Raw genomic sequence first — 24,268 nt, 5'->3', positions numbered from 1 at the left:
AATCACGGGGTCGTGGCTCCTGAAGCTGGCAGAGCGTGCACAAGGCCAACACTGGTGAGCGACTCCTTCCCAGTAACTCAGTCTGGGAACGAGCCAGCCACAGAGACTTTGGCACAGCACCTTTCTTCCAAAGGGTCTTGAAAATGTTACTAATCAGTGGCCTTGCTTGGGTGTGCAGGGATCTTACAGCTCCGATCGCTTCCTCCACCACTCTAATGCAGCCTCCTCTGGGGCGCAACGCAGCCTGGGCCACGTGACTGTGTAGGACAGAAAGCGGAGAATAAACTACCCAGTTAAAACATTGCGGGACTATCACTGTGTGTTTGTAGAGCCAACGGGTGGCCCCCTTCTCCGGTGCTACGTAATACAAATAATAATCAGAAACATTTTGTTCTTCTTCAGCTCTGTCCGTCTCCAGATCTCCCTGCACTTGGAAAGAAGGAATGCCGATAGCCCCACGGACCTGGCAAGGAGGTAGGTGCCCATTCTATGTACGTTCAACTCGTCCATCAGCTGAGTCTTATTCTCAGACCAATTCCTCCAACAAAACCGCTTCCTGGCCATGACACAACTCCTGCACAAGATATGATTGCTCTGCAGTTTTGAAGGGGAAGGGGGCTCTGGCGCTGCTCCAGCAGTTGGTGGGGGAGAGTGGGGGTGTTTTCAGAGAGAACATTTTGCATCGAGCAGTAAGCCTGGAAAACAATTCCTGGAAATCTCCTTCTCAGAAGCAGAGAAGACATTGTGATCAACAATCAGCTCGGAAGGAAGGCCCAGCGGGAACAGGGAAGCGTAATGGCCCCTATAAGTCAAGCCTCTAACAAAACAAACCTTAGAAAGCAGGTATCCTAAGGACCCTGCCCCATGACTGCAAACAGAAACCCTTTGCCTTTATTCTCTTACCAAATCATAGAATATCAGGGTTGGAAGGGACCTAAGGAGGTCATCTAGTCCAACCCCCTGCTCAAAGCAGGGCCAATCCCCAATTTTTGCCCCCCAATCCCTAAATGGCCCCCTCAAGGTTTGAACTCACAACCCTGGGTTTAGCAGGCCAATGCTCAAACCACTGAGCTATCCCTCCCCATCCAACATGCAGTGGGGCGCATGTTGCTTAAGCAGCCCATGGGTTCCTGGCCTAGTGGATAAGGGGGAAGCGGTAGACATGATCGATCGTGATTTTAATAAGACTTTTGATGCAGTCCCACTTGCAGTTCTCAGAAGCAAACTAGGGAGATGTGCTCAAGATGGAAGTACGGGTGCACAACCGGTTGAAAGACCCTGCTCAGAGAGGAGCTATCAACGGGACACTATCAGACTGGGAGGACACATCTAGTGGGGTCAGTCCTGGGCTGGCACAATTCAGTATTTGCAGTAGTGACTTGGAGAATGGGCTGGAGAGCACGCTTTTAACATGTGCCGCTCGGAGGGGTTGGAAGCACTTTGGCGGATGGGATTAGAATTCAAAATGACCTCGATAAACTGGAGAATTTGTCTGATATCAACAAGGGGAAATTCAGTAAAGAGGAGTGCAAAGCACTGCACTCAGGGCATAACTGGCCAGGCGGGTGTACTGCTGAAAACAATCTAGGGGTTAGCGTGGATCAGAAATTGAAGATGAGCCGGCAATGTGACACAGGTGCCTAAAAGGCTAATATCGTTCTGGGCTGTATTACCAGGAGTGTCATACGTAAGACGCCGGAGGGAATTGTCTCACATGACTTGGCACTGGTGAGGGTATTGAGACTATTGTGATCAAAGGTTTAGAAACCCTGATTTATGAGGAAGGGTAAAAACCTGGTCATGTTTAGTCTTGTGAAAAGACTGAGGAGGGACCTGCTAAGGCTTCGCATTTGTTCAGGGCTGTTATAACGAGGACGGTGATCACTTGTGCTGTGTGTCTGCTGGAGGGAGGACAAGAAGCCATGGGCTTCATCTGCAGCAAGGGAGACTTTAGGTTGGATATTAGGAAAAACTTTCTAACTCTAAGGGGAGTTAAGCTCGGGAAGAGGCTTCCCAGGGAGGGGGTGGGAGCTCCCTTGCTGGAGTTTTTTCAGAATAGGTTGGACAAACACCTGTCAGGGCTGGTCTAGGTTTACTGGGTCCTGCCTCTCGAGGTCCCGTCCATCCCGACATTTCTGTGATTCTATACCTGGCTCTAGTCTACCACTGATCTGATACAGTTACGTGGAGAAGTGAGTCAGTAACCAAGACAGATGCTATGGTCGTTCTAGCCCTTTGTCTTTCAACGGGAGGATCTCTGACAGTTTTACAAACCATTAATTGGGGTTTGTGACCTCTGTGCCAGGCAGGGAAGTATTTTTCTATCCATTTAACAGATTGGGAAACTGAGGCGAAGAGAGATGACATGAGTTGCCTTGGGTCACACAACAAATCAATGGGAGAGCCAGGGAAGGAACCCAGGTGTCCTGATTCTCAGCATCTCTTGCTCTAACCACGGAACCGCATTCCCTTCACAGAGCCAGGAATAGATCCCCCTCCCAACCTGCCCGGGGCCAAACTGAAGGGCGCTCTGCACCCTGCAGAATCAGGCCCCATTGGTGACATTTCTTATAACTCTTCCTCTGAGGTGAAGGATTTTTTTGGAATCCGGACCCCCCAGCTCCAGGGCATAGAGGAGCTGCTGGCTGCTAGCATTCAGGAGGGGCCTTTCCCTGGGGACAAGTTATCCCATCAATGCAGGCTTTCTCATGCTTCCTCTGACGCACCTGGTGCCGGCCACTACAGGAGCGTCTACAGAGAGACGTCTGATCGACAGACTCGGGCTCCTTGGCTAACAATAGCTGTGTAGATGTTGCGGCCCGGGCTGAAGCTGAGGGCGTGGGGGTGGGCTTCCGAGGCCGAGCTCCGGCCCGAGCCCTGTGTCACAGAGTGTGGGGGAGTCCAGGCCCTGCACCCCTCTTCCTGGGATCCACTGAGACTCTCAGCCAGCCAGTAAAACAGAAGGTTTATTGGACAACAGGAACACAGCCCCCAACAGAGCTTGTGGGTGCAACCAGGACCCCTCAATCACGTCCTTCTGGGGGAGCAGGGAGCTTAGACCCCAGCCCTGGGGTTCCCTGTGTTCCTCCACCCAGCCCCAAACTGAAAACTAAACCCACCCAGCAGGTTCCCTGCTGCAGTCTCCGTCCACATTCCTGGGCAGAGGTGTTACCTCCCCCTCCCCCTCCTGGCTCAGGTGACAGGCTCTCAGGTCTCCCATCCCCAGGGCACATTCCCAGGTCAACACTCCCCCCTCCCTGCTGAGTCACATCGTCACATCTCCCCCCCCTTCGAGACTGAACTGAGCGGGGTCACTGAGACCAGTGACCTGGGGAAGTTCGGGGCCCCCTCTCCGGGACAGCGCGTCCGCTATCAGGTTGGCACTTCCCTTCACGTGGACCACGTCCATGTCGTAATCCTGCAGGAGCAGGCTCCATCTCAGGAGTTTGGCGTTGGCTCCTTTCATCTGGTGCAGCCAGGTCAGGGGAGAGTGGTCGGTGTACACGGTGAAGTGCCGCCCGAAGAGATAGGGCTCTAGTTTCTTGAGGGCCCACACCATGGCCAGGCATTCCTTCTCGATGGCCGCGTAGTGTTGCTCCCGGGGTAGCAGCTTCTTACTCAGGTACACGATGGGGTGTCTCTCCCCCTTTTCATCCTCCTGCATTAACACCGCCCCCAGTCCCGTGTCGGAGGCGTCGGTGAACACCACAAAGGGCTTGTCAAAGTCTGGGTTTGCCAGAACTGGGCCACTGACCAGAGCCTCCTTCAGCGCCCGGAAAGCCTCCTGGCACTGCTCGGTCCAGACCACCTTGTCTGGCTTCCCCTTCTTGCATAGCTCAGTGATGGGGGTGGCTATGGCACTAAAGTGGGGCACAAATCTTCGGTAGTATCCTGCCATCCCAATAAAGGCTTGGCCCTGCTTTTTGGTATGGGGAGCGGGCCAGTCTCTGATCACCTCCACCTTGGCTGGTTCCGGCTTTAGGCGGCCGCTCCCCAGGTAAGATACTTCCGCCATCCCCACCTTGCACTTCTCCGCTTTTACAGTCAGCCCAGCCCCCTGGAGTCGGTCCAGCACTTGTCTAACCTGGGACACGTGGTCCTCCCAGGTCTGGCTAAAGACACAGATGTCATCAATATACGCCACGGCAAAACTCTCCATCCCCCTCAATAGCTGGTCCACCAGGCGCTGGAAGGTGGCCCGTGCTCCCTTGAGGCCGACAGGCAGGGTCAGGAACTCATAGAGCCCCAGAGGGGTGATAAAGGCCGATTTCAGCCGGGCATCTGCATCCAGCGGCACTTGCCAGTAGCCCTTTGTAAGGTCCATGGTGGTAAGGTACCGAGCTCCTCCCAGTTTGTCTAGGAGCTCGTCCGGCCTGGGCATGGGGTAGGCATCAGATACAGTGATGGCATTGAGCTTCCGATAGTCCACACAGAACCGGACCGACCCGTCCTTTTTGGGGACCAGCACCACCGGCGAGGCCCAAGGGCTGGCAGATGGCTGGATCACCCCCAAAGCCAGCATGTCCCGGACCTCTCTTTCCAGGTCCTGAGCAGTTTTCCCTGTGACTCGGAAGGGGGAGCATCTTATCGGCGGGTGCGACCCTGTCTGCACCCGGTGAACAGTCAGATTAGTGCGTCCAGGCTGGTTGGAAAACAGCTGTCGGTACGGATGCAGCACCCCCCTGACCTCAGCTTGCTGGGCAGGGGTTAGCTGATCCGAGAGGGGAATTGTTTCCAGGGGGGAACCAGCTCTGGTCCCAGGGAATAGATCTACTAAAGGGTCATCTCCCTGCTCTTCCCACTGTCCACACACGGCCAACACCACATTCCCCCTGGCATAATATGGCTTCATCATATTCACATGGTACACCCGGCGGCGGTGCGCCCGGTTCGACAGCTCCACCACATAGTTTACCTCATTGAGCTGCTTGACGACCTTGAAAGGGCCCTCCCAGGCGGCCTGTAGTTTGTTCTTTCTCAATGGGATGAGAACCATCACCGGATCCCCGTGCGGTCATACCAGACCTTCTGCTTCTTCTGGGCTCTGGCCAGATTCTCCCTGGCCAGGCCCATGAGTTCAGCCAGTCTCTCTCGGAAGATCAGGACATACTCCACCACTGACTCTCCATCGGGAGTGGCCTTCCCTTCCCACTCGTCTCTCATCAGGTCCAGGGGGCCCCTCACCCTCCTGCTATATAACAGTTCGAAAGGCGAAAATCCAGTCGACTCCTGGGGCACCTCCCTGTACGCGAACAGCAGGTGAGGTAAGTACTTGTCCCAATCCTGCGGGTGCTGGTTCATAAAGGTTTTCAGCATCATCTTTAGCGTCCCGTTAAACCTCTCCACCAGCCCATTGGACTGGGGGTGATAAGCTGAGGCCCAGTCGTGCCGGACCCCACATTTCTCCCACAAGCACCGGAGCAGGGCCGACATGAAGTTGGAGCCTTGGTCTGTCAAGACTTCCTTTGTAAAGTTAGCCCTTTACAAACTGGACCTTAATATAAAAGCGTGTCCAGAAAACCCCTAAGCTTTAACCGTCTGGTATTTGACCCAGTATCTATCCAGGTGCTACTGCAACCTGCGTGCCTGACCCGGTTGTACGGAGAGGGGAGTGGGCCACCTTTAAACGAGTTGCATGGCGACCGGGGGGAGAAATGTGACGTCCGCAACGATGGCTCAAGAAACGGCTTTCTTGGGTGTCGGGCGAAGCCCTTCCCGATCCCATGGTAACAGCTGCGGCAGGCTCAGTGCACGGGGGGGGGGAAGGGGGGGAGGTGTCACCAGACTGCTCTCAAGCACCCCCCTCCACTCCCCCTCTCCGGGGGGTCTTGTTTTCCTCTTTGTTTGGAGGAGATAAATGGAAAAGGCCATTTCCCCTCCAGACGCTGCTGCTCTGATGGGAGTTGGGTCCGCTTGGCGCTCCTGCCGGATCACGGGTTACATAAACAGCCTCCCGGAAGGCAACAGGGAAAGGCTGATAAGGGGCTCTAATTAGGGTGGCCTCGTTTTCCCCCTGCCAGTCAGCACTTTATAGCCCAGTGTCTCTGCTGACCTCCCTGCTCAGCACAGACCCAGCCTGCCCTTGGCCTGGGGGAAGTTTGCTCATCACCAAGGCCAGGTTGCTGTTGCAGGACTGGGGGTCTCATGGCCAGTCCAGGAAGGGGACAGAGCCAGCCTCCTGAAGGGCCTTTCAAACTGATAATAGCTCATCTTAATTAATTAGCCTCTTACGGTTTGTATGGCAACTTCCACCTTCTCTGTATGTGTATCTGTATCTTCTTACTCTATGTTCCATTCTGTGCATCCGATGAAGTGGGCTGTAGCCCACGAAAGCTTATGCTCTAAGAAATTTGTTAGTCTCTAAGGTGCCACAAGTCCTCCTGTTCTTTTTGCGGACACAGACTAACACGGCTGCTCCTCTGGAATCTTACAATTTTAAGCAGCCACTTTAAATTTCCAGGGGGTTTCCTGGCCCTGCATGCCAGCTCGAGGCTCGGTAGTGAAGCCTGGGGTCTGGGCCAAAGAGCAGCCAGCCGGCCGGCAGGTGATCGTGTCTCTCTGGCTTTGGCAGCAGCCGACGTTACGTCTCTCTGTCTTGGGGCCCTTGTGTGTCGTCGCTCCGAGTGCGAAGAACTGGTGCGATGTTCCAGCCAGATTATATTTATGTTTTAATCTAACCTCTCTGGGGCGGGGGGTGTGCCATGAACGGAAGGCTTCCTTCTGGCTTTAACGACCGTGTCCGTGCAGAATCACAAGGCCAGATCCTCAGCTGGCGTCGAGCTGCGTGTGGAGTCAGTAGAGAATGCTCCTGCAAAGGGTTCTGCAGTGGGCATGAAATGTAGCGGAGACGAAAGCTTTTCCCTTCCCCGTCAGTGTTTCTGAGCCGCGCTGGGGAGGGGAAGCCCCCCACGGTCAGAGCCCGGTTTCAAGCCGTGTGAATAAACGTGGGGAGAAGAGTTAAGGCTGAAAGAACAACCTGCTTCGGTGAAGGGGAAACGTTAGGAGCCTTTGCTGAATAAAGGAGGGAGGGTGGTCGCGGGCTAGGCCCATGCCTGGCAACTCGGACACCTGGGTTCTGTCCCCAGCTTTTCGGGGCAAGGGGTTTGCTTCCTCCGTGGCTCATCTGGAAGATGGAGGCAGTGCTGCTGTCCCCTTTCTCGGAGGGGTTGGGCGTCTGAGCGAGCGAAGGCCCGGGACCTCCTCCGATGAAAGGCTGAGCTCAGAGAGGAAGGGCAGTGCAGGGGCGAGAACACTTGGCTAGGACTCAGGAGACCTGGGGCAAGTCTCCCGCCCTGCCTCGGAGGGGCGTGTGAGGAGAAATACTTCGGGGAGCTCGGATACTGCAGGCCCGGGGGGCCCGGGAAGTACCTGAGCTAGATGGGAGCATCAGAGCTTTGGGGGAGAATCTGATCCAAGTCACTGGGTGCCCCTGGGTCCCATTTTCCCGAGGGTCCGACTTCCCCATCCAGCTGCATCCAGCTTGGGCCAGCGCGGGTGGGATTTGCCCAAACACTATTGCTGTCCTCTGCATCTTCTCCATCCCCGCCCCCCGGAGGCCCGGCCTAACGGGGCGCTGCTCCCGCCGAACGTGGCCCCTATCACCGCGGCGTAGCCCTGCCTCCATCACGTCACCCCCTTCCACCAGGGAGCAGCCCCCTAAGACTCCCCGCGAATATGCTCCATCCATAGCCCCTCTTGGCCTCCACGCTGTCCTGACCATCAGGCCTCACCCTCTCTGCCCCCCGCATCCTGCCCCTCCATCATTCTCCCAACATCCTCCGGGACTGTCGAGTGGCCAGAGGCGCCTGGCCGCGTCTCGGTTTCCTTCGTGGTGCATGGTGCTTCCTGGCCCCATCAGCGGCCGCTGTGGATCCTGCCAGCCTTGCACTAATGATCTTCCTTCTATTGTCTTCCTCGGCATCTCTAGACTTCCCCAACCCAGCAGGGAAGCGGGGACCCCCAGGCCAGGGACAGGCTGGACTCATGAACTCCCCAATACCAGCACCAGTGGATCCCAGAAATGCCGGGTGACTCCTGCAGAGTAGGGGAAGCTGACAGGTCGACCCAGGTGGGGATCCAGGCTCATTGCAGGTCTCGTGTCCCAGGCTTGACACCCTTCAACCTTCCTCCTAGCTCCGGGCAGGGCTCGGCCCCCAGGGGACAGTAAGATCAGTCCCTCCCCCCCAGCTCAGCAGAGCCCCCCTCTGGCTGAGTCCAAGCCATGCCAGGTGAGGTGCTTCCAGCTCCCGGAGGTCTGGGCTGGTTGCTTTCTGCGAGCCCCGGTGCGAGCTTCAAAAGCAAAGTGCTGCCAAAACGCCCCATGTTTTGGGGTCAGAACCGCACTGAATTTCTCGGTGTTTCCCCCAGCAAGTGTGAATCAGATCCCGGCCCCGATTCGCCAGCCTGGCTCCAGTTTGCCTCAATTCTCCGTCTGGACAACTTGGGCCGTAATTCCCGATTTAGATGCTCAATTCTGCAGGGCAGGGACTGCCTCTTAGTATGTATTTGTGCTCGTCCTAGCATGCAGGGGCCCCAAACTCGGCTCAGGCCTCGAGGGGCTGCTGTGGTCCAAAGAATTGTCATGGCTCATGCCCGTGGTGACATGTTCACCTGCTGGTTTAGCAGAATTAGGAGGCTGAGCCGATCACCTTTTCCCTGGGGAAGGTGGGGCACTTGCATTCAGAGACCCCCCAGATCGTTGCAAGTGGCTGGTATCACTTAAAAAATCTTCACTGCCGCTTAATCCTGGAGGAATGACCAACCTCCCTGCAGGCTTTCGGGACACAGACATTGCCAAACCGGATCTAACCCATCTCCATCAGTAGCCAGGACCACCTGGTTTAGAGACCGTTTAGGCTAGTTTCCTCCTGACCCCCATACTTAGAGCTCAGTTCATGCCCTGGAGCATCAGGGTTTATTGCCTAAAATCTTGCTTATTTTCATATCGACCGTTATATAGACTGTTATAAGTCTAGTGATTCTTATCACCCTCCTGCATGTGGGCTCATGCCACCCCCAATCCCCGCTGTGCTGTGTGCGCTGTGGGCTGAGAGGCTCTACGATTTCTGGGGCACTCGCCCCACAGCAAGGCAACAGCAGCAGCCAGGACAGGCAGCCCCTGCCAAGCCAACCCCTCCACCGGGCAGCAGGCAGAGAGTCAAAACAACCTGGTAGTCAAGTGCCGTCAGGTTGCAGGGCTGGTATAACTGGGTCAGTTACAGGGGGATGATTGTTCTCCCCTATTATTATACCCAGTGTGGCTGCAGATATACCAAGATGGAGGTGTGTGACATCAGTCTGGTTGATTCCCCTTGGGGAACAGTGTTAGCACCTTTCTGCCAGTAGATCTGCTTCCACACTAGGAGGATGCACCGGGATAGTTAAAGTGGTACGACTTGTTTTTGTGGCCAAAGCCCTGTTAATTCAAGGAAGCCCTCCCAACCTGTTTTATGCAGCAGGTCAGACTGTCCCCTTGGTCCTGGCAGGGCAGCCCAGCTTCATAACTCTGTGTGTTACCGGGGGACGGTGCCACCTCCTGGGAGCCTGCTAGGACTGCCGTGGGGGGGTCCCTAGATCAACCGTGTTACCCATTCTCTTGCGCTTTCAGGGCAGGAGACGACCTCCAACTCTGGGGGTCAGGAAGTGTTACGGAGCGTGGGGGAGTCCAGGCCCTGCACCCCTCTTCCTGGGATTCACTGAGACTCTCAGCCAGCCAGTAAAACAGAAGGTTTATTGGACAACAGGAACACAGTCCAAAACAGAGCTTGTGGGGTACAACCAGGACCCCTCAGTCAAGTCCTTCTGGGGGAGCAGGGAGCTTAGACCCCAGCCCTGGGGTTCCCTGTGTTCCTCCACCCAGCCCCAAACTGAAACTAAACCCCCCCAGCAGGCTCTCTCCTGCAGCCTGTCTTCACATTCCCGGGCAGAGGTGTTACCTCCCCCTCCTGGCTCAGGTGACAGGCTCTCAGGTCTCCCATCCCCAGGGCACATTCCCAGGTCAACACTCCCCCCTCCCTGCTGCATCACATCATCACAGGAAGAAACTGTCCTGGGGATGGGTTATCCAGGAGCTGTGTCCAGAGCTGCCGGGAGACCAGGCAGAATGGGGATCCTGAGGTAGCCAGAAGCTGGATCTGATCCTGTCTGGCTGTTTCTGCGTTCCCTGGTTGTCATGTCAGGACATCCGGAGCTTGGAGGTCGTTATTATTTATTGTTTCCTAAAGGAATCTTGGAGAGTTAATTTGTGTGGGTGTTTTTGCAGGCAACCGATTCATTTGATTCAAAAAGAACTAAAGGATGGTAATATTAATGCCAATCGACCTGCCTTCGTGGAAAATACATTCTGTGGGACAAACTTGCTATCTTTTTTTAATGGCATGGCAAGTCTGGTTGATAAAGGTAACAGCATCGATGTAATAGACTTAGACTTCTGTACGGCGTTTGACTGGGTACTGGGCGGCGTTTCGATTAAAAACCTAGAAGGAGAGAACGTTAACATGGCGCGCATTAAATGGTAGAAAAGCTGCCTATCAGATCGGTCTCAAAATGGAACTGTAAACAGCAAATCACTGGGGGCGTGGGGGTTTCTAGTGGGGTCCCCAGGGATCGGTGCTGGCCTCTGCACTGTTTAATGTTTTTATCAATGACCTGGAAGGAAACAGAAAATCATCACTGTTAAAGTTTGCAGATGACAAAAAACTGGGGGTGTGGGAAATAAGGAAGAGGAGAGATCACGGAGGCAGAGCCATCGGGATGTCTTGGTAAATTGGGCACAGGCAAACTATGCGTTTTACATGTAAATGTCGACCTCTAGGTCGGCCATGCTTACGGGATGGGCTCCACTCTCCTGGGAAGCAGCGACTCTGAAAAAGATTTGGACGTCCTGGTGGGCAATCAGCTGAGCGTGAGCTCCCCGTGCGAGGCTGCGACCAGATGCTAACGCAACCCTGGGATGCCGAACCTGGCGAATCGTGAGAAGGGGCAGAGATGGTATTTCCCCTCTGGGTTTGGCAGTTGCTGAAGCTCTGTGTCCGGGTCTGGTACCCACAATTCAAGAAGGATGTGGATAAACTGGAGAGGGGTCAGAAAAGAGCCAAGACAATGATTTTAAAAACCCTGCCTTCTAGTGATAGCCTCAAAGAGTTTCACTCTGTTTAGCGTAACAAAGAGAAGGTCAAGTGATGACTTGAATGAAGTCCGAGTATGGGGAGCAAATATTTAATAACGGGCCCTTCAGTCTATCAGAGAATCCAGTCCAGTGGCTGGACGTTGAAGCAAGACAAACTCAGACAGGGAATAAGCTGCAGCTTTTGAACAGTGAGTGTCATTAGCCCCTGGACCAATTCACCGGACTGTGGTGGATTCTCCAGCACTGTCCATGTTTAAATTGAGGCTGGAGGTTTTTCTAAAAGCCCTGCCCTAGGAATTATTTCGGGGCGGTTCTTTAGCCTGTGTTATGCAAGAGGTCAGCCTACATGCTCACAACGATCCCTTCTGGACTTGGGATCTGATTGAAAAGAAAGTACCTTTAAAAAAAAGAGGGGTGGGGGATTAATGCCAGCTCTTTATTTTAAACAAAATGAATTGCACCTTGTTTTTTACTTTCTCCTGTGCGTGTTTTAACAATATTTGTGCCTGTCAGGCTGCTGCTATCAATACAATTAAATAAAAACGCGTACACTTCTTATTATTTACCCAGGCCCTGTTGTGCTAGGCGCTGTACATACACAGCGTGAAAAGAGAGGCCCTGCCCCCAAAGAGCTGCAGTCTGAGTATGAGACCAGAAACAACGAGTGGAGACGGCCAGGAGACAAGGAAACTGTCCTTTCCAGCTCGATTCGCTCACACACCTGCAGGGAGGAAGAGGTTTCCCTGCTCTGCAGTGATGCACTTAGCGGGACTTCAGAATGCCCCATGGCACCCAGCCCTAGAGCCCAATTCTCCCCTCTCCCCGTCCTGTGTCTCCAGCCTCTGTGGTTGGCTGTTCTGCGAGACGGCCTGTCACTCCCCACCAATCGCAGCTGCTAACGCTTTGCTAATGCTTCCTCTTTCCCCTCCAGGAGCCTTTGATCTGGTTCAGAAAGGCAGGAAAGAGGGGATCCGCCGGAGGCTGCAATCTAGCAGAAGTCCCAGCTTCCCAGGAGACGCTTCCTAGGTAACGGGGAGACTGCAGGATGCCGCAGCTGTTCCCACAGCAGCAATTCCAGGCCCAGGGGGGTGGGTTCGCCCAGGTTGGAGGGGAAGCTGGCGGGGAGAAGGGGCAGCCAGCAGGATGGATATTGGGGTGCAAAGTTGGCAGCTTCGGGTGCAGGGCCCCACCTCAGTGGAGCCAAGAGCCCAAAGGGGAAGTTCCTGTGAATACACGCAAGCCTGAGCAGGAGGAAAGTGCTGGCTCTCCACACAGAACGGCTTTAGCGGGGCTGCCGGTTCCACGGCTGGAATTTGCCCCCCGCGCCACTGCCCAGAGAGCAAACATCTCCCTGCATCGCGCAAACCGGGCCCTGTTCTCCTCTCCCCACGACTGTCCCCACCGCTGCAGCAGTGTTCGCGCCTGATCACTGCTGGCGGGAGCTGGGCCGGACCACCGGGCTCGCAGACCACCCAGGCACCCGCTTCACCGTAAGCCCCATGGACTTTAGCGGGATGAGGCACACTCTGAAAGTGAAGCATGCGCTCAGGGCCGTTCCGGGGGACCGAGGCCAGGGGGCTCAGCCCCTGGCCGGATCGAGCCTAAGGTGACCAGACAGCAAATGTGAAAAATCGGGACGGGGGGTGGGGGGTAATAGCAGCCTATATAAGAAAAAGACCCCTGTAAAATCGGGCCATCTGGTCACCCGAATCGAACCTGCGGTTTGCTGGGAGGCCTGCAACTTCTGCATTCCTGGGCGCAAATTGAAACTCTGACGTTCCCCTGGGCCTTAGTCAAACCTGGACGCTTCAGCAGTTTTAACACAATCTGACCTCTTCCCTGCCCCACCCCCATTTCCCCTTCTGAAGAGTATTTTAATTAGATCTATTCTTTCCACACAGACACCCACACACCTCCCGCATGTCCCCGATTCTCTTTTGGCTTTTCACCATGGGGGTTCCTGAAAGGGAAGGCCGATCGCCCAGCTAAGTGCTGGGCGAATTGCTGCCTGACTGCAAAGTGCATCTCAGCCCCAGAGCCCCCTTCCCCACCCCACAACTCCAGCAACCCCCACCCCCAAGGCAGATTGTCAACTCCCATTTCTTAGGCTTCCCACACACACAGCTCTGCTGATGCCCCTCAATCCCGACCCACAGTTTGCTCCCCCCCCCGACCCACTAATCCGCCCCTGGGCTACCCCATCACACACCTGTGCAGTCACCCCTCAGTTCCGCCCCCAAATCCAGCCGTGGGCTCCCTATAACTCCTGCAGTCTGCTCAGCTCACAAGCACAACCGCTAATGAGTGAAAAGCCCGGGATGTGGTGTGAAAAACAACCCTCCAGTGGAATCCATGATGCACATCCAGCCTTTGATCCAAGGAGCTGTGGAGCAAACCAAGCTGACGGTGTCTTGCAGAGGGGACGGTAGGAGAGGGAATCCAGGAATCGTGCCGGGCTATTATGATGATGATTGTGTTTCTGTAAGGCAGCACTCACAATGTGCTCTGCTCAGGGCTCTCCCCACATGTCAGAGAATTCCCACCCCTTGGGGCTCCCCATCTGAGAAAGCAAACAGGGGAGGCAGTGTTGCCTAGTGGATGGAGTGCTGGGCTGGACTCAGGAATAGAACCCAGGTCTGCTAATGACCTGCTGGGTGATCTTGGGTGAGTCACTTCCCTGCTCTGTGCCTCAGTTTCCCCTCCCCGTGCCTCAGTTTCCCCTCCCACCCTTTGTCTGTCCTGGCTACTTAGACTTTAAGGTCTCAGTTTTTGAAGCTATTTAGGCATCCAGCTCCCAGAGTGAGGGGCCTAAATAGCTTTTAAAATCTGGGCCTTAGCTTTTCCAAGCAGGAGCTGCCTCTTGCTGGATGTCTGTACAGCACCTGGCGCGATGGGACCAGGATCTCATTTGGGACACGTGACTGGAGGAGGAGAGGAATGAAATACAGACTCACGGACATATTAACCCACCTGCTAGCTGGCACCTATCAGCTGGCTGGATTCCTATGGGTGTCGCAACAGCCGGGACTGTGTGAAGGAGAGGAGGAAGCTAATTCTGGGCAAACAATGCAGCCAGCCCCAGGGTGTTCTTGTGTGGTTAACATGGGGGGATTGGTAAATGATTTGCTCAAGGAAGCTTCTGGAAGGGGTTGGTCCCAGGTTGTCTCCATAAGGTATTAAAAACCCGGACACGTCGGACTTCCCTCGGCAGGAGCTGAACCTTCAGAGGGTTCAAAGGTGGGCGCTGTCAGGAGAGGGGTGCATGGCGTCCAGTCCAAGGTGCAGGAGGGTTCGAGCCCCATCGCTGAGAGCTCGTCCTTGGGCCGGAGGCAAAGGACAGGCAGCAACAGAGCCCCTGTGGTACTAGTGGCCCTGGTGTGGTACCAGTTACCCCGGGGTCCGTCTTTACCAAGGAGACCCCAGACACACCCAGCACAGGCTGGTCCCGTCGCTGGGTCTGCCCGTTGATGTGCTCCCCTGCCCGGACAGGACCTTCTGAGTATCACACTAGCACGTCGGAGGCCCAGCTGAGATCAGGGCCCCTCACGCCAGAGGCATGGAGTGAGACACAGGCCCTGCCCCAGTCTATGCCTACAAAGGAAGGAGGATTATCCCCTCTGTACAGATGGGGAAACTGAGGCCTGGAGCGAGCAAGTGACTTGTCCAAGGTCACGCAGGGAGTTGGTAGCAGAGCCGGGAATCAAACCCGGTTCTCCTGAGTCCACCAGGCCGTCGGGTGCCCCCTGAGACAGAGCCGGTGCCCCCTGGGACAGAGCCAGTGCCCTGTAACGCTTCCCTTTCCTCTCACCCCCAGAGACCGCCTGAGAGGATGTGGCTGTACCTGGCCGCCCTGCTGGGGCTGTACTTCCTGCGCCGATGGTACCGGGAGCGGCAGAGTGTCGAGGGCCTCCCGGATAAATACGTCCTGATCACCGGCTGCGACTCCGGCTTCGGGCACCTGCTGGCCAAGCAGCTGGACGCGCGGGGCCTGCGGGTGCTGGCGGCTTGCCTCACCCAGCAGGGCGCGGAGCAGCTGAAGAAGGCGACGTCGGAGCGGCTGCAAACGGTGATCCTGGACGTCACCCGCACCGACAGCGTCACCGCGGCCATCGCCTGGGTGAAGGAACAAGTCGGGAACAAAGGTGCGGGGCCCGGGTCTGGCTATGCCCGTCCCTCGCCCACCCCGGGTCAACGCCCTTGCTAGACACTCATCACAGGCATATGGGTGTTGATTGTCCTATTAGCATGCGGCAGGGTCACACCCAGTTCTTCTTTGGGTGTCATCTGGACTGTAGAGCAGGTAGGGGTGCTGTGACTGCAGCTTTGGGAGCTATCCGCAGGCCCCACAGCGGGGGGCTGTCGCTGTTCCGTGCTCCCCCGGGCATTAGCCTGCATTAAACCGCCACCCTCATATGCTGGAAGGGAAAGCAGCAGGTTGGACTGGCTGTGACTGACCGGAGGCCCAGACTTGCCCAACATCACCCAGGGAACTGAAGCCAGGTCTCCCAAGTCCTAGGACAGTACCTAACCACTGGGCCATCCTTCCCCCTGGGCATAGCCTGCTGGAGTCTGCGCGCCGAGGGGGCAGTGGACAGCGTGACTTTATTCCTGTTGCTGGCTCACAGCCCAGAGCATAGGCAGGGGGTGAGAACTTTCCCGGGGGGTCCTCCGTCCCCCCCAACAGCTGTGGGGGTGCGGGGCAGATCCAGGGAAAAGGGACGTCCCGTCCTCCCAGCAGTGTGGAGATTTGAGAGAAAGCAGTGGGTTGTGGGAGAGGAGCAGGGATTTCTGGGGGAGGGACAGGAGAGGGAACAGCGCCCCACAGTCACATACCCTGTCTCCTCTGCCCAGGGCTCTGGGGCCTGTTGAATAACGCGGGGATCGCTATCCCCGTGGCCCCCAACGAGTGGCTGACCAAGGACGACTTCGTCAAGGTGCTGGATGTGAACCTGATCGGCCTGATTGAGGTGACCCTCAGCGTCCTGCCCCTGGTGAAGCGAGCCAGGGGCCGGGTCGTCAACGTGGCCAGCGTAATGGGCCGATTGTCCTCCTTCGGAGGGGGCTACTGCCTTTCTAAGTACGGCGTGGAGGCATTCTCCGACAGCCTCCGGTGAGTGACCAGTGACGGGGCGCCCTTTTCAGCTGCACATTCAGCCCCGTCTCCTGAAGGGTGGGATGCCCCCGTGCAACCCCCCCACCCCCCGTGCACTGACCCATGGTGCCAAGTGCCGAACGGTGAGTTGGCGCCCGAATGTACTTGGTGCAACATGCAAACAGCATGGCTGTGAGCTGTGTGTGTACGCAGGTGGGACGTGTGTGTATTTCTGCACACGATGCACCTGGCTCTTTGTTGTGGTTGGACCCACGAGACTCCTGCTCAGGGGTGGCCATGGGGATTGAATCTGTCGCCTTCGGCCCTTAAAACATGCGCTGCTGCCCATTGTACTAACGGGTTAGCGACCACTAGCAAGGATCTGGTCCGGCAGGAAGGCGCTCTGGCATCTAAGGGGTTAGTGGGCTCCTGCCTGGCCCCTGGTTGATCTGGGAGGATAGAGAAGGAAAGGGGAAACCAGTGCAAAATTTGTGATTGCAGGCGAGGGGTGTTTCTCCCCCCTGCCAGCTGGGGTGCTGCAGGTCCACCCCCTGCCGTGCCCCGCCGCGACTCGCTGTGGAGACAGGCTCTTCGCTGAGACTTGATTTCTCCTGGTGTCAGCTCAGAGGCTCCTCCGGGTGCAGCCCCGCACCACTGGGCCTTGTCTACGCGGGAGAGTTGCAGGGGGTTAATGTAAATCAGGTTTTAAACCAAGCGAGTTAAATTGTGGCGGACCCCAGTGCAGACGCTGTGATTCCGGCCGATTTCAACCAAGCCGCTCTCGGCTGCCCTTATCCTGAGAGCAGGGCACCCGGCTGGGGCTGGATGAACTAGACGGGTTTGAATTCACACCCGAGGTTAGACTGGCACACCTCTCCCATGTGCTCCCGGCCCTGGGCGTGTGTTGTGGGTGCAATTTACAAACCAGCATCTGAAAGCCCAACCCTAAATACAAAATAGATCCTGCTAGCTGCCCTGGATCCACCCACAGACAGCCCCAGCAGGATCAGGGCCGCGGCATGGAGGAGGAATTATCCTTTCTTAACAGGAGCTGCACCATCCTTCCCCACCGGGGCTCATCTTGGGACGGAGGCCCCGTCTGCTCTAGCAAAGATATGCCAGCAGGGCTGTATTGAAAACCGCTGCTTGAGTAGGCATATGGTGTAGCTTATACCAGTCAGTGAAACAAGCTCCGTTGGCAAAAGCACATGGATGCTGGTATCACTGCGTCTACCCTCGGGGGTTTTTCGCAGAAATCACACAACTCCCTGAGGGCGCTATCCTAGCAAAAGGGTGTGGTTTAGAGCTGGCCTGGGTCCCAGGAAGGTCTCCTCGCTGCCGCGTGTGAGGCTCCGTCGACCTGTCGGTCATCTCACGTGCCCCTTCCAAAGAGCTCTGCGTAAGCTCGGGAGCTTTTCTCCCTCGCCGACGGAGGTTGGTCCAATAAAAGAGATGACCTCCCCCGCCGTGTGTCTCTCATATCCTGGGACGGGCCCAGGACTGCACATTGCCAGCTCTGTAAGTCAGTTAAACCTCCAGGGACAGAGACTCAGATGGAGGAAATCAGGAAGGCGTTCGGTTGAGCAGCACTCCGCACATGGAGGTATTCTGGAATAACTACTGTGCTTTTAATTCGCATTGACCTCAATCCAAATTAACTTCCAAGTGTAGACAAACCCGAAAGCCCCTTGATTCCAGTATCTCTGTGTCCGCGCAGGTTGTAGAAGCCACCAAACCTGGCCACATACAAGACCGGGGCTAGTTTCGGATCTCACCTCTTCGGGAACCAGGCCAGCCCCCAGGAAGGTGCTGTTCGCACTCGGGTTAATCCTGCTTGTCCCGTTTCAGGCGTGAGATGCTGCCTTTCGGGGTGAAGGTGTGTGTGATCGAGCCGGGCTACTTTCGCACCGCAATTACCAACCCTCAGCTCATTAACGAGAACTTCACTCGTCTCTGGGAGCGGCTCCCCAAGGAAACCAAAGCAAGTTACGGGGAGAATTACCTGAAAACCTGTAAGTCCGTGTCACGGAGTCCCTGGGCGATGCTCTGGAACTGCTCCCCATGAAGTCAGTCAGGACTCTGGGGTAGTCGCCTTTCTGTGAGCAGCCTGTCTTCAGGACACACAGCTCACACAGCTTCCACCTTCCTGGGTCTGACCTCGGAGCATTCAGCATCCTCTGCCCCTCCGTGCGCTTTCCCCCAGCGAGTCCGCTCAGGCGGGGCTCCTGGGGAAGCCAGAGGGTCCTGCACCCCAACTTCACAGTCAGACGTGACTCTCAGCCAGCCAGTAAAACAGAAGGTTTATTAGATGACAGGAACATGGTCTAAAACAGAGCTTGCAGGTGCAGAGAATGGGACCCCTCAGCTGGGTCCATTCTGGGGGGCAGTGAGCCAGACAACCACGTCTGCACTTCACTCCATGTCCCAGCCAGCCCCAAACTGAAAACCCCCTCCAGCCCCTCCTCCTCTGGGCTTTGTTCCTTTCCCGGGCCAGGTGGTCACCTGATTCCTTTGTTCTACCACCCTTTAGCTCTCACCTTGCAGGGGGGGAAGGGCCCAGGCCATCAGTTGCCAGGAAACAGGGTGTTGGCCATTCTCTGTGTCCAGACTCCTGCACACACCTGCCCTCTAGGCTCTGCAATGATCATACATCCTTACCCCACCCCCTAGATACTTAAGAACTGCCTAGGGGAAACTGAGGCACCCCCACACTATTCAGAGGAAACATTAAGAACAGTCCCACTTCATCACAGTCCGTCGTCCCATTCCCTTCCCCACCAGCCGGCAGCAACAGCTCTAGTCCCCGGCCCTGCGCTGCATCAGAGCAGCCTTTGTGTCAGCGTACACGGGGCAGCTCGGGGCAGAGTCTCCGCTGCCGTGCGGTGTGACTGAGTGGCATTGCACACCCCCTTTGCACTAGTGCAAATGACGTCACACTGTGCCCGGCATTGTGGGGTCAGACTCCTAGTTCCCGCTTAGGCCTTGTCTAGGTAGGAAATCAGGTGGTTTTGTTTTCAATCCGGTTAGCTCAGCCCAGCTGGCTGAACAGGATTGAAACCCCCCTTCTTAAATGTGGACACAATTTAATGTACCATTCAGAGAGGTTTGGACATGCGTGCCCCGAGATCAGGTGTGTCTTTCGCACACGTGAGCCCTGCTGATCCTTGCACGGGAGCAGAGCTCCCATGCTGATCTCCTGAGCGTAATAACCCCCTCCCACCTCACCCCCTGCTGCGCCAGGACGATTCTCCACCGGTGAATCAGTGGCAGCTGCTGCTTCTCTCAGGGGATTTTACTTTTCTGGACAAATGGCCCCTCTGTGTTCAGATCCGTGTGCCGGAATCAGCGACAGAAACGCTCCTGCTGCTTTTCGCCCCTGCTCAGACCCGGGGAGTGCTGGATCCCTGCGTCTCATTGGCTGGATTTTTCCCAAAGCCCCTAGCCCTGGGTTTTGAGACATGCCACGGGCGCAGACCTCAGCACGAATGAGCCCTGAGGGGGTCTCCGATTGAGCACTCAGCGCCTGAAAATGGAGCTGCATGTGTCTTTCCTTGGGTGATGCAAGGGGCCTGATCCGGTGCGATACTGTGGGCCAGATTTACAAAGGTACTTAGGCGCCTAACGCTGCAGGTACGAGTCTAGTGGGACGATCATAGGTGCCCAGGTGACTTAGGCACCGAATTTACCAAGGTGCTTTTGAAAATTCCATGAGGCGCTGCTCTGCCTCCATAGGTGTCTGCTGGCCCTTTGCAAATCTGGCCCTCAGTATCACACAGGATCTAGCCCCTTCCGTCACCCACTCAGCTGGTGGGATCAGGCCCCACAAGAGGCGGGTTGCCAAATCCGGCTACAGGTCTCCTGAGCCGACAGTGATGCTGTAAATAGCCGCACATGGGGAACGGCAGCACAGAGCAACTGGCCCAGGCTCACCCGGGTTGCGTGGGGCAGAGCAGAGATTGAGCCCAGGTCCCAAGTGAGCCCCTAACCACTAGGCCATCCTGCCGCTGCCGTTTCGCAGCCTGTGCTCACAGTCTGTCCTTCCTCTTTGACCTCTCGGCCGACCCGTTCAGTCCGGGTGCGGTTGGTGCTGCGGCTAAGCCCGGCGGGGCCCGACTCTCTGTTTTTGCCTGCGCAGTTATCAGCGCCACCCACAACATGCAGAAATCCTGCAGCTCCGATCTGTCCATCGTCACCAGCTGCATGGAGCACGCGCTGACGGCCCGCCACCCCCGCACCCGCTACTCCGCCAGCTGGGACGCCAAGCTGGTCTTCCTCCCGCTGAGTTACCTGCCCACCTGGTTTGCCGACTTGGTGCTGACGTGGTCCTCCCCGGTCCCAGCCCAAAAAGCGTAGGAGGAAGATGCAGCGTGAGACTCTCGGCAGGGGGCAGTGACCAGAGGAGCGTCACTGGTACATGGGGTCCAGATTCCCGACGGGGGTGAGACCCCTGTCTCGTGGCACCCAGCTGAGACTATGCAAATCAGTTCTTAATTACAAATGTTGAATCAAAACAGAGCTCCTTGGAGTTTGCTTCACCAGGGAAACCTCTTCTCTGTGTCCTGGGATGGAATGTGGTTTCCTAACCAACCCTCCCCAGCCCCCGGGCACACCACCACCCCCTCCCTTTACCAGCTCCCCGAACGTAGACCACCCCTCTCCTTGTGTCCGTGACCCGCCCGTCCTTGGTATTCAGTTCCCTTTCCTATCTGCCTGTCCCCAAATCTCCATGATCTGTGTCCAGGATCTCTCACACCCCGGTGACCCCAGCAGGGTAACCCAGCCCATCTGGAGGGGAGACAGCAGTTTGAAACTCCGCCATACGAGAACCTCTGATGAAACCAACCCACTGCACGCTGAGCCTCTTCTCGGGTCCAAGGCCAGACCACGAGTCCTGAAGCCAGTTTGGCCACCGGACGGATCCCCTGCTGGGAGTTGCAGGCAAGGCTGGGAACGAATCGCTAGCCGGCCCGTAACAGATCCTGCCGGCATCATCGAGAATGACTTGCCCTGCAGATTCCTTCCCAAGCAATTACTCAGCGCCGGTGTGAGAGACATCCTTGTCCGCTGGTGCCTCCCCGTACCTGTGTCGGGAGACCCAGTTGCGTCATGTCTAGCTTAAGCAAGCAGCCTGTCTAAAGACAGAGACCCGAGAACTCGCAGCCAGCCAGCACCTGTCTCTGGAAGGCAAATCCAAGGTGGTCCTGATTGCTTAGCCCTAGGTAGTCCCCATTGCTGCTTATTAGTGGACCAAGCTCAGGGCCCCAGTGTGCTGGGCACTGCCCCGACGCAGAGTTGCGCCCTGCCCCAGAGAGCTGACCTGCTAAGCGGAGCAGACAAAGCACGGGAGAAATGAACGATTGTCCCCATTTTACAGAGGGGAAACTGAGGCACCTGGGTTCAGTGGCTGAAATCCAGCTGTAACTGACCTTTGGTGGAAAGCCCTGGACTCTTTGCTTGTGACAGCTGCTTGGACAAGCTCTTTAGACCCCACAGACCCGGGCTCTTTCTTTTCAAAAGGAGGCCGAGACGGCCTGGGGTTTTGGGAAGCTGCCGTATGGGGTCTAGTCTGCCTTAAAGGACTGTTGGAGAGAATACACAGCAGGGAGGATTGGATCAGAGGGGTCAGGGCAGATGCTTGCATGAGTCACTTGTGGGAGGATTCTCTGCTCCCTGAAGTCTTTAAACCACGATTTGAGGACTTCAGTAGCTCAGACATAGGTGAGAGGTTTGTCGCAGGAGTGGGTGGGTGAGATTCGGTGGCCTGCGTTGTGCAGGAGGTCAGACCAGATGATCATAATGGTCCCTTCTGACCTTAATATCTATGAATCTATCTGTAAGATTCCCTACTGAAGGGACGTACGCCAGAACCGCCCCTAGGAATCCCACTGCCTTAGAGGCAAGGGAACAGCCAGCTCCGGGACCGTTTCCTCCTGACTCCCAGAGTTAGGGGCTCGTGCCCTGAAGCAGGAGTGACTTTAGCCCGGCGACAGCTCCCTGCATCTCAGCCCGCAGCAGCCACCGCCCTCTCTTGGCCAGTTCTGTGGGGCTGGGGTGTGTGGGGGTCAGGATCAGCACTGGACTCTGCTCTGGGAGCAAACGAACCCCCTCCCCGTGCTGGGACTGCAGCCCCTGCTAGCTTCAGGGAAATAATTAACCCTCCTGCACTGTAGCAAATCTCAGCTTTCCTCCAGCTGTGGGGGACAAGGGGGGCAAGGCCCAGCTCCCTGCCTTGTGCGAGGCCTGCCCCTGTCAGGGGCAGAGCCCCACGGCCTGTTCTCCATCTGAGCTGGAATGGCCTGGAACAGAGGGGGGCCGAGCTAAGGAAAGAGCAGGGGAGCGGAGCCGCGCCGGCCAGAGAGAGCCAGAGAAGCAGCCCAGGGAGCAGGTCAGTGCTGGGAGCAGGGCCACAGAAGCAGCCCAGGGAGCAGACCTGTGCTGGGAGCAGGGCTGCAGCCACCAGAGCCAGAGGGGCCAGAGACGCAGCCCAGGGTCCAGGAGCTGGAGGCAGAGCAGAAGCAGCAGCCGGGGTGAGGCGAGCTGGGGCTGGAGCCAGAGCCGGGCTGCGGCCGGAGCTGGGGCTGGAGCTGGGGCCGGGGCTGGGGCTCTCCGGAGCCGGGTGCGGGGAGCAGCTGGGCAGAGTGAGGGGGGACCCTGGGCAGGGGCCCAGCGCAGGGAGATGCCCCAGCCAAGGGGCCCTGCCGGCCGGACGTGGACAGGGATCGTAACCTGGCGGGGCGGGGGCGACGCTGGGCAGAAGGGTCCTGCCACCTGGAGCCTGAGGACACATGGCCACCACCAGAGCAAGTGTCCGGCCCGCAGCGAGAGCCCCCCAGAGTGGGAACACCCCAGCCCCGGCCCTACGTGGCCACGACAGGTTTGGGGGTGGAGCCCCCCAGGAATCCGGGGCCCAGCCGTGTCGGGTTCCAAGGACTCTGGCCCAGGAGATGGGAGGGGAGCCCTTGAGGTCAGGTAGGGCTCTGGGTAAAGGGAGTGGGAGCGAGGACTCGGATCCTCTCGCCAGCCCATCTCCCCGGGGTCATGCAGAAGCCAGGGAAGTTCCCCTAAAGAGCTGCACCCTTCCCCGGCTCACACAGGCTCCCTAGTATACTTCGGCCATCCGCCGGCTGACAGCCGTTTAGCCGTTTAGTCCCGTGGGCCTGTGTGACCCGCCGTGCGAGTTCATCATAACAGGGCGATGAAACGCACCCGTCGGCTCCACTACGCTTCCCAGGGGGTCTCGCAGAGCCCAGAGACCTCTCCCTTCCCCTGCGTGGGAGACTTGGCCGTGGGGCTGGGAGCGGGAGGGGAGTCCCATGCAAGCTGCAGTGACCCTTTTGCCCTCTGCAGAGGGAGTTTGCATTGAACCGGAGTTTGCATTGCAGCTTCTGGTGCAGCGTGGGTGGGTCCTTTGCGCAGCCGATGGCGTTCAGGGGCTTTGCAGCGCAGTGTAGGCAGCCTAGGTGCTGGAACTGGGGGTGCTGGGGAGCTGCCCCCCCCCGGGCTGGAAGTGGTTTCCAGTTTGGTTCTCAGCACCCCCACTATGCACATTGGTCCAGCACCCCTGGGAGACAGTGCCCACCTTGCAGCTGGGGCAAGGGGACTGCCGTTGCCCTGCGGGTGGGGTCTTCACATGACAGCACGCGCAGGGAGCTCACGTCCCAGCTGCTCCCGACACCGCTCATGCTCTCGGGGACGCAGGCTCAACCCTGGCAGGGGGGCTGCTTTGCTGGGGAATCCCCTTGGGACCTGGGCTCACAAAGTGTCACTGTGTAAAATGGGAGGCAGTGAGGCCTACTGGCTAGAGCGCTGGACTGGGGCTTGGGAGGGCTGCATTCTTTTCCCGGCTCGGCCACTGGCCTGCTGGATGGCCTTGGGCAAGTCTTCCCCCCCCCCGTGCCTCAGTTTCCCCATCTGTAAAAACGGATCCTGCCCCAGCCCTCCTTTGTACGGTGCCTTGAGTTCTAGGGGTGAGACGAGCTCGGTATTATTCAAATGCAGCAAATGCTCCCATCCAAACAAGGAACCAAAGAGCCAAGGGCGTGAGTGAA

General features: G+C 57.0%; 1 protein-coding gene across 3 annotated transcripts; it reads left to right on the top strand.

The window, feature by feature from the left end:
• Positions 1-419: 419 nt before the first annotated feature.
• Positions 420-20,731, top strand: LOC125627850 (retinol dehydrogenase 16). Of its 3 annotated transcripts, XM_075121717.1 has the most exons (6): positions 420-474; positions 12,060-12,154; positions 14,943-15,270; positions 15,980-16,238; positions 18,069-18,232; positions 20,356-20,731. In XM_075121717.1, the coding sequence occupies exons 3-6, from the start codon at positions 14,958-14,960 to the stop codon at positions 20,571-20,573; spliced, it is 954 nt and encodes a 317-aa protein (XP_074977818.1). In that variant the 5' UTR covers positions 420-474; positions 12,060-12,154; positions 14,943-14,957; the 3' UTR covers positions 20,574-20,731. The 3 variants fall into 3 exon arrangements, with proteins under 3 accessions (XP_074977818.1, XP_048688383.2, XP_048688384.2); XM_048832426.2 differs by lacking the exon at positions 420-474 and having other exon boundaries at positions 11,721-12,154; XM_048832427.2 differs by lacking the exons at positions 420-474; positions 12,060-12,154 and adding an exon at positions 13,985-14,365.
• Positions 20,732-24,268: the final 3,537 nt, after the last annotated feature.

The sequence above is a fragment of the Caretta caretta genome, chromosome 20 (assembly GCF_965140235.1).
Source record: "Caretta caretta isolate rCarCar2 chromosome 20, rCarCar1.hap1, whole genome shotgun sequence".
Classification (NCBI taxonomy): Eukaryota; Metazoa; Chordata; order Testudines; family Cheloniidae; genus Caretta; species Caretta caretta.
The sequence above is the reverse complement of the archived record's forward strand: the minus strand, read 5'-3'. Positions and strand labels throughout refer to the sequence as shown.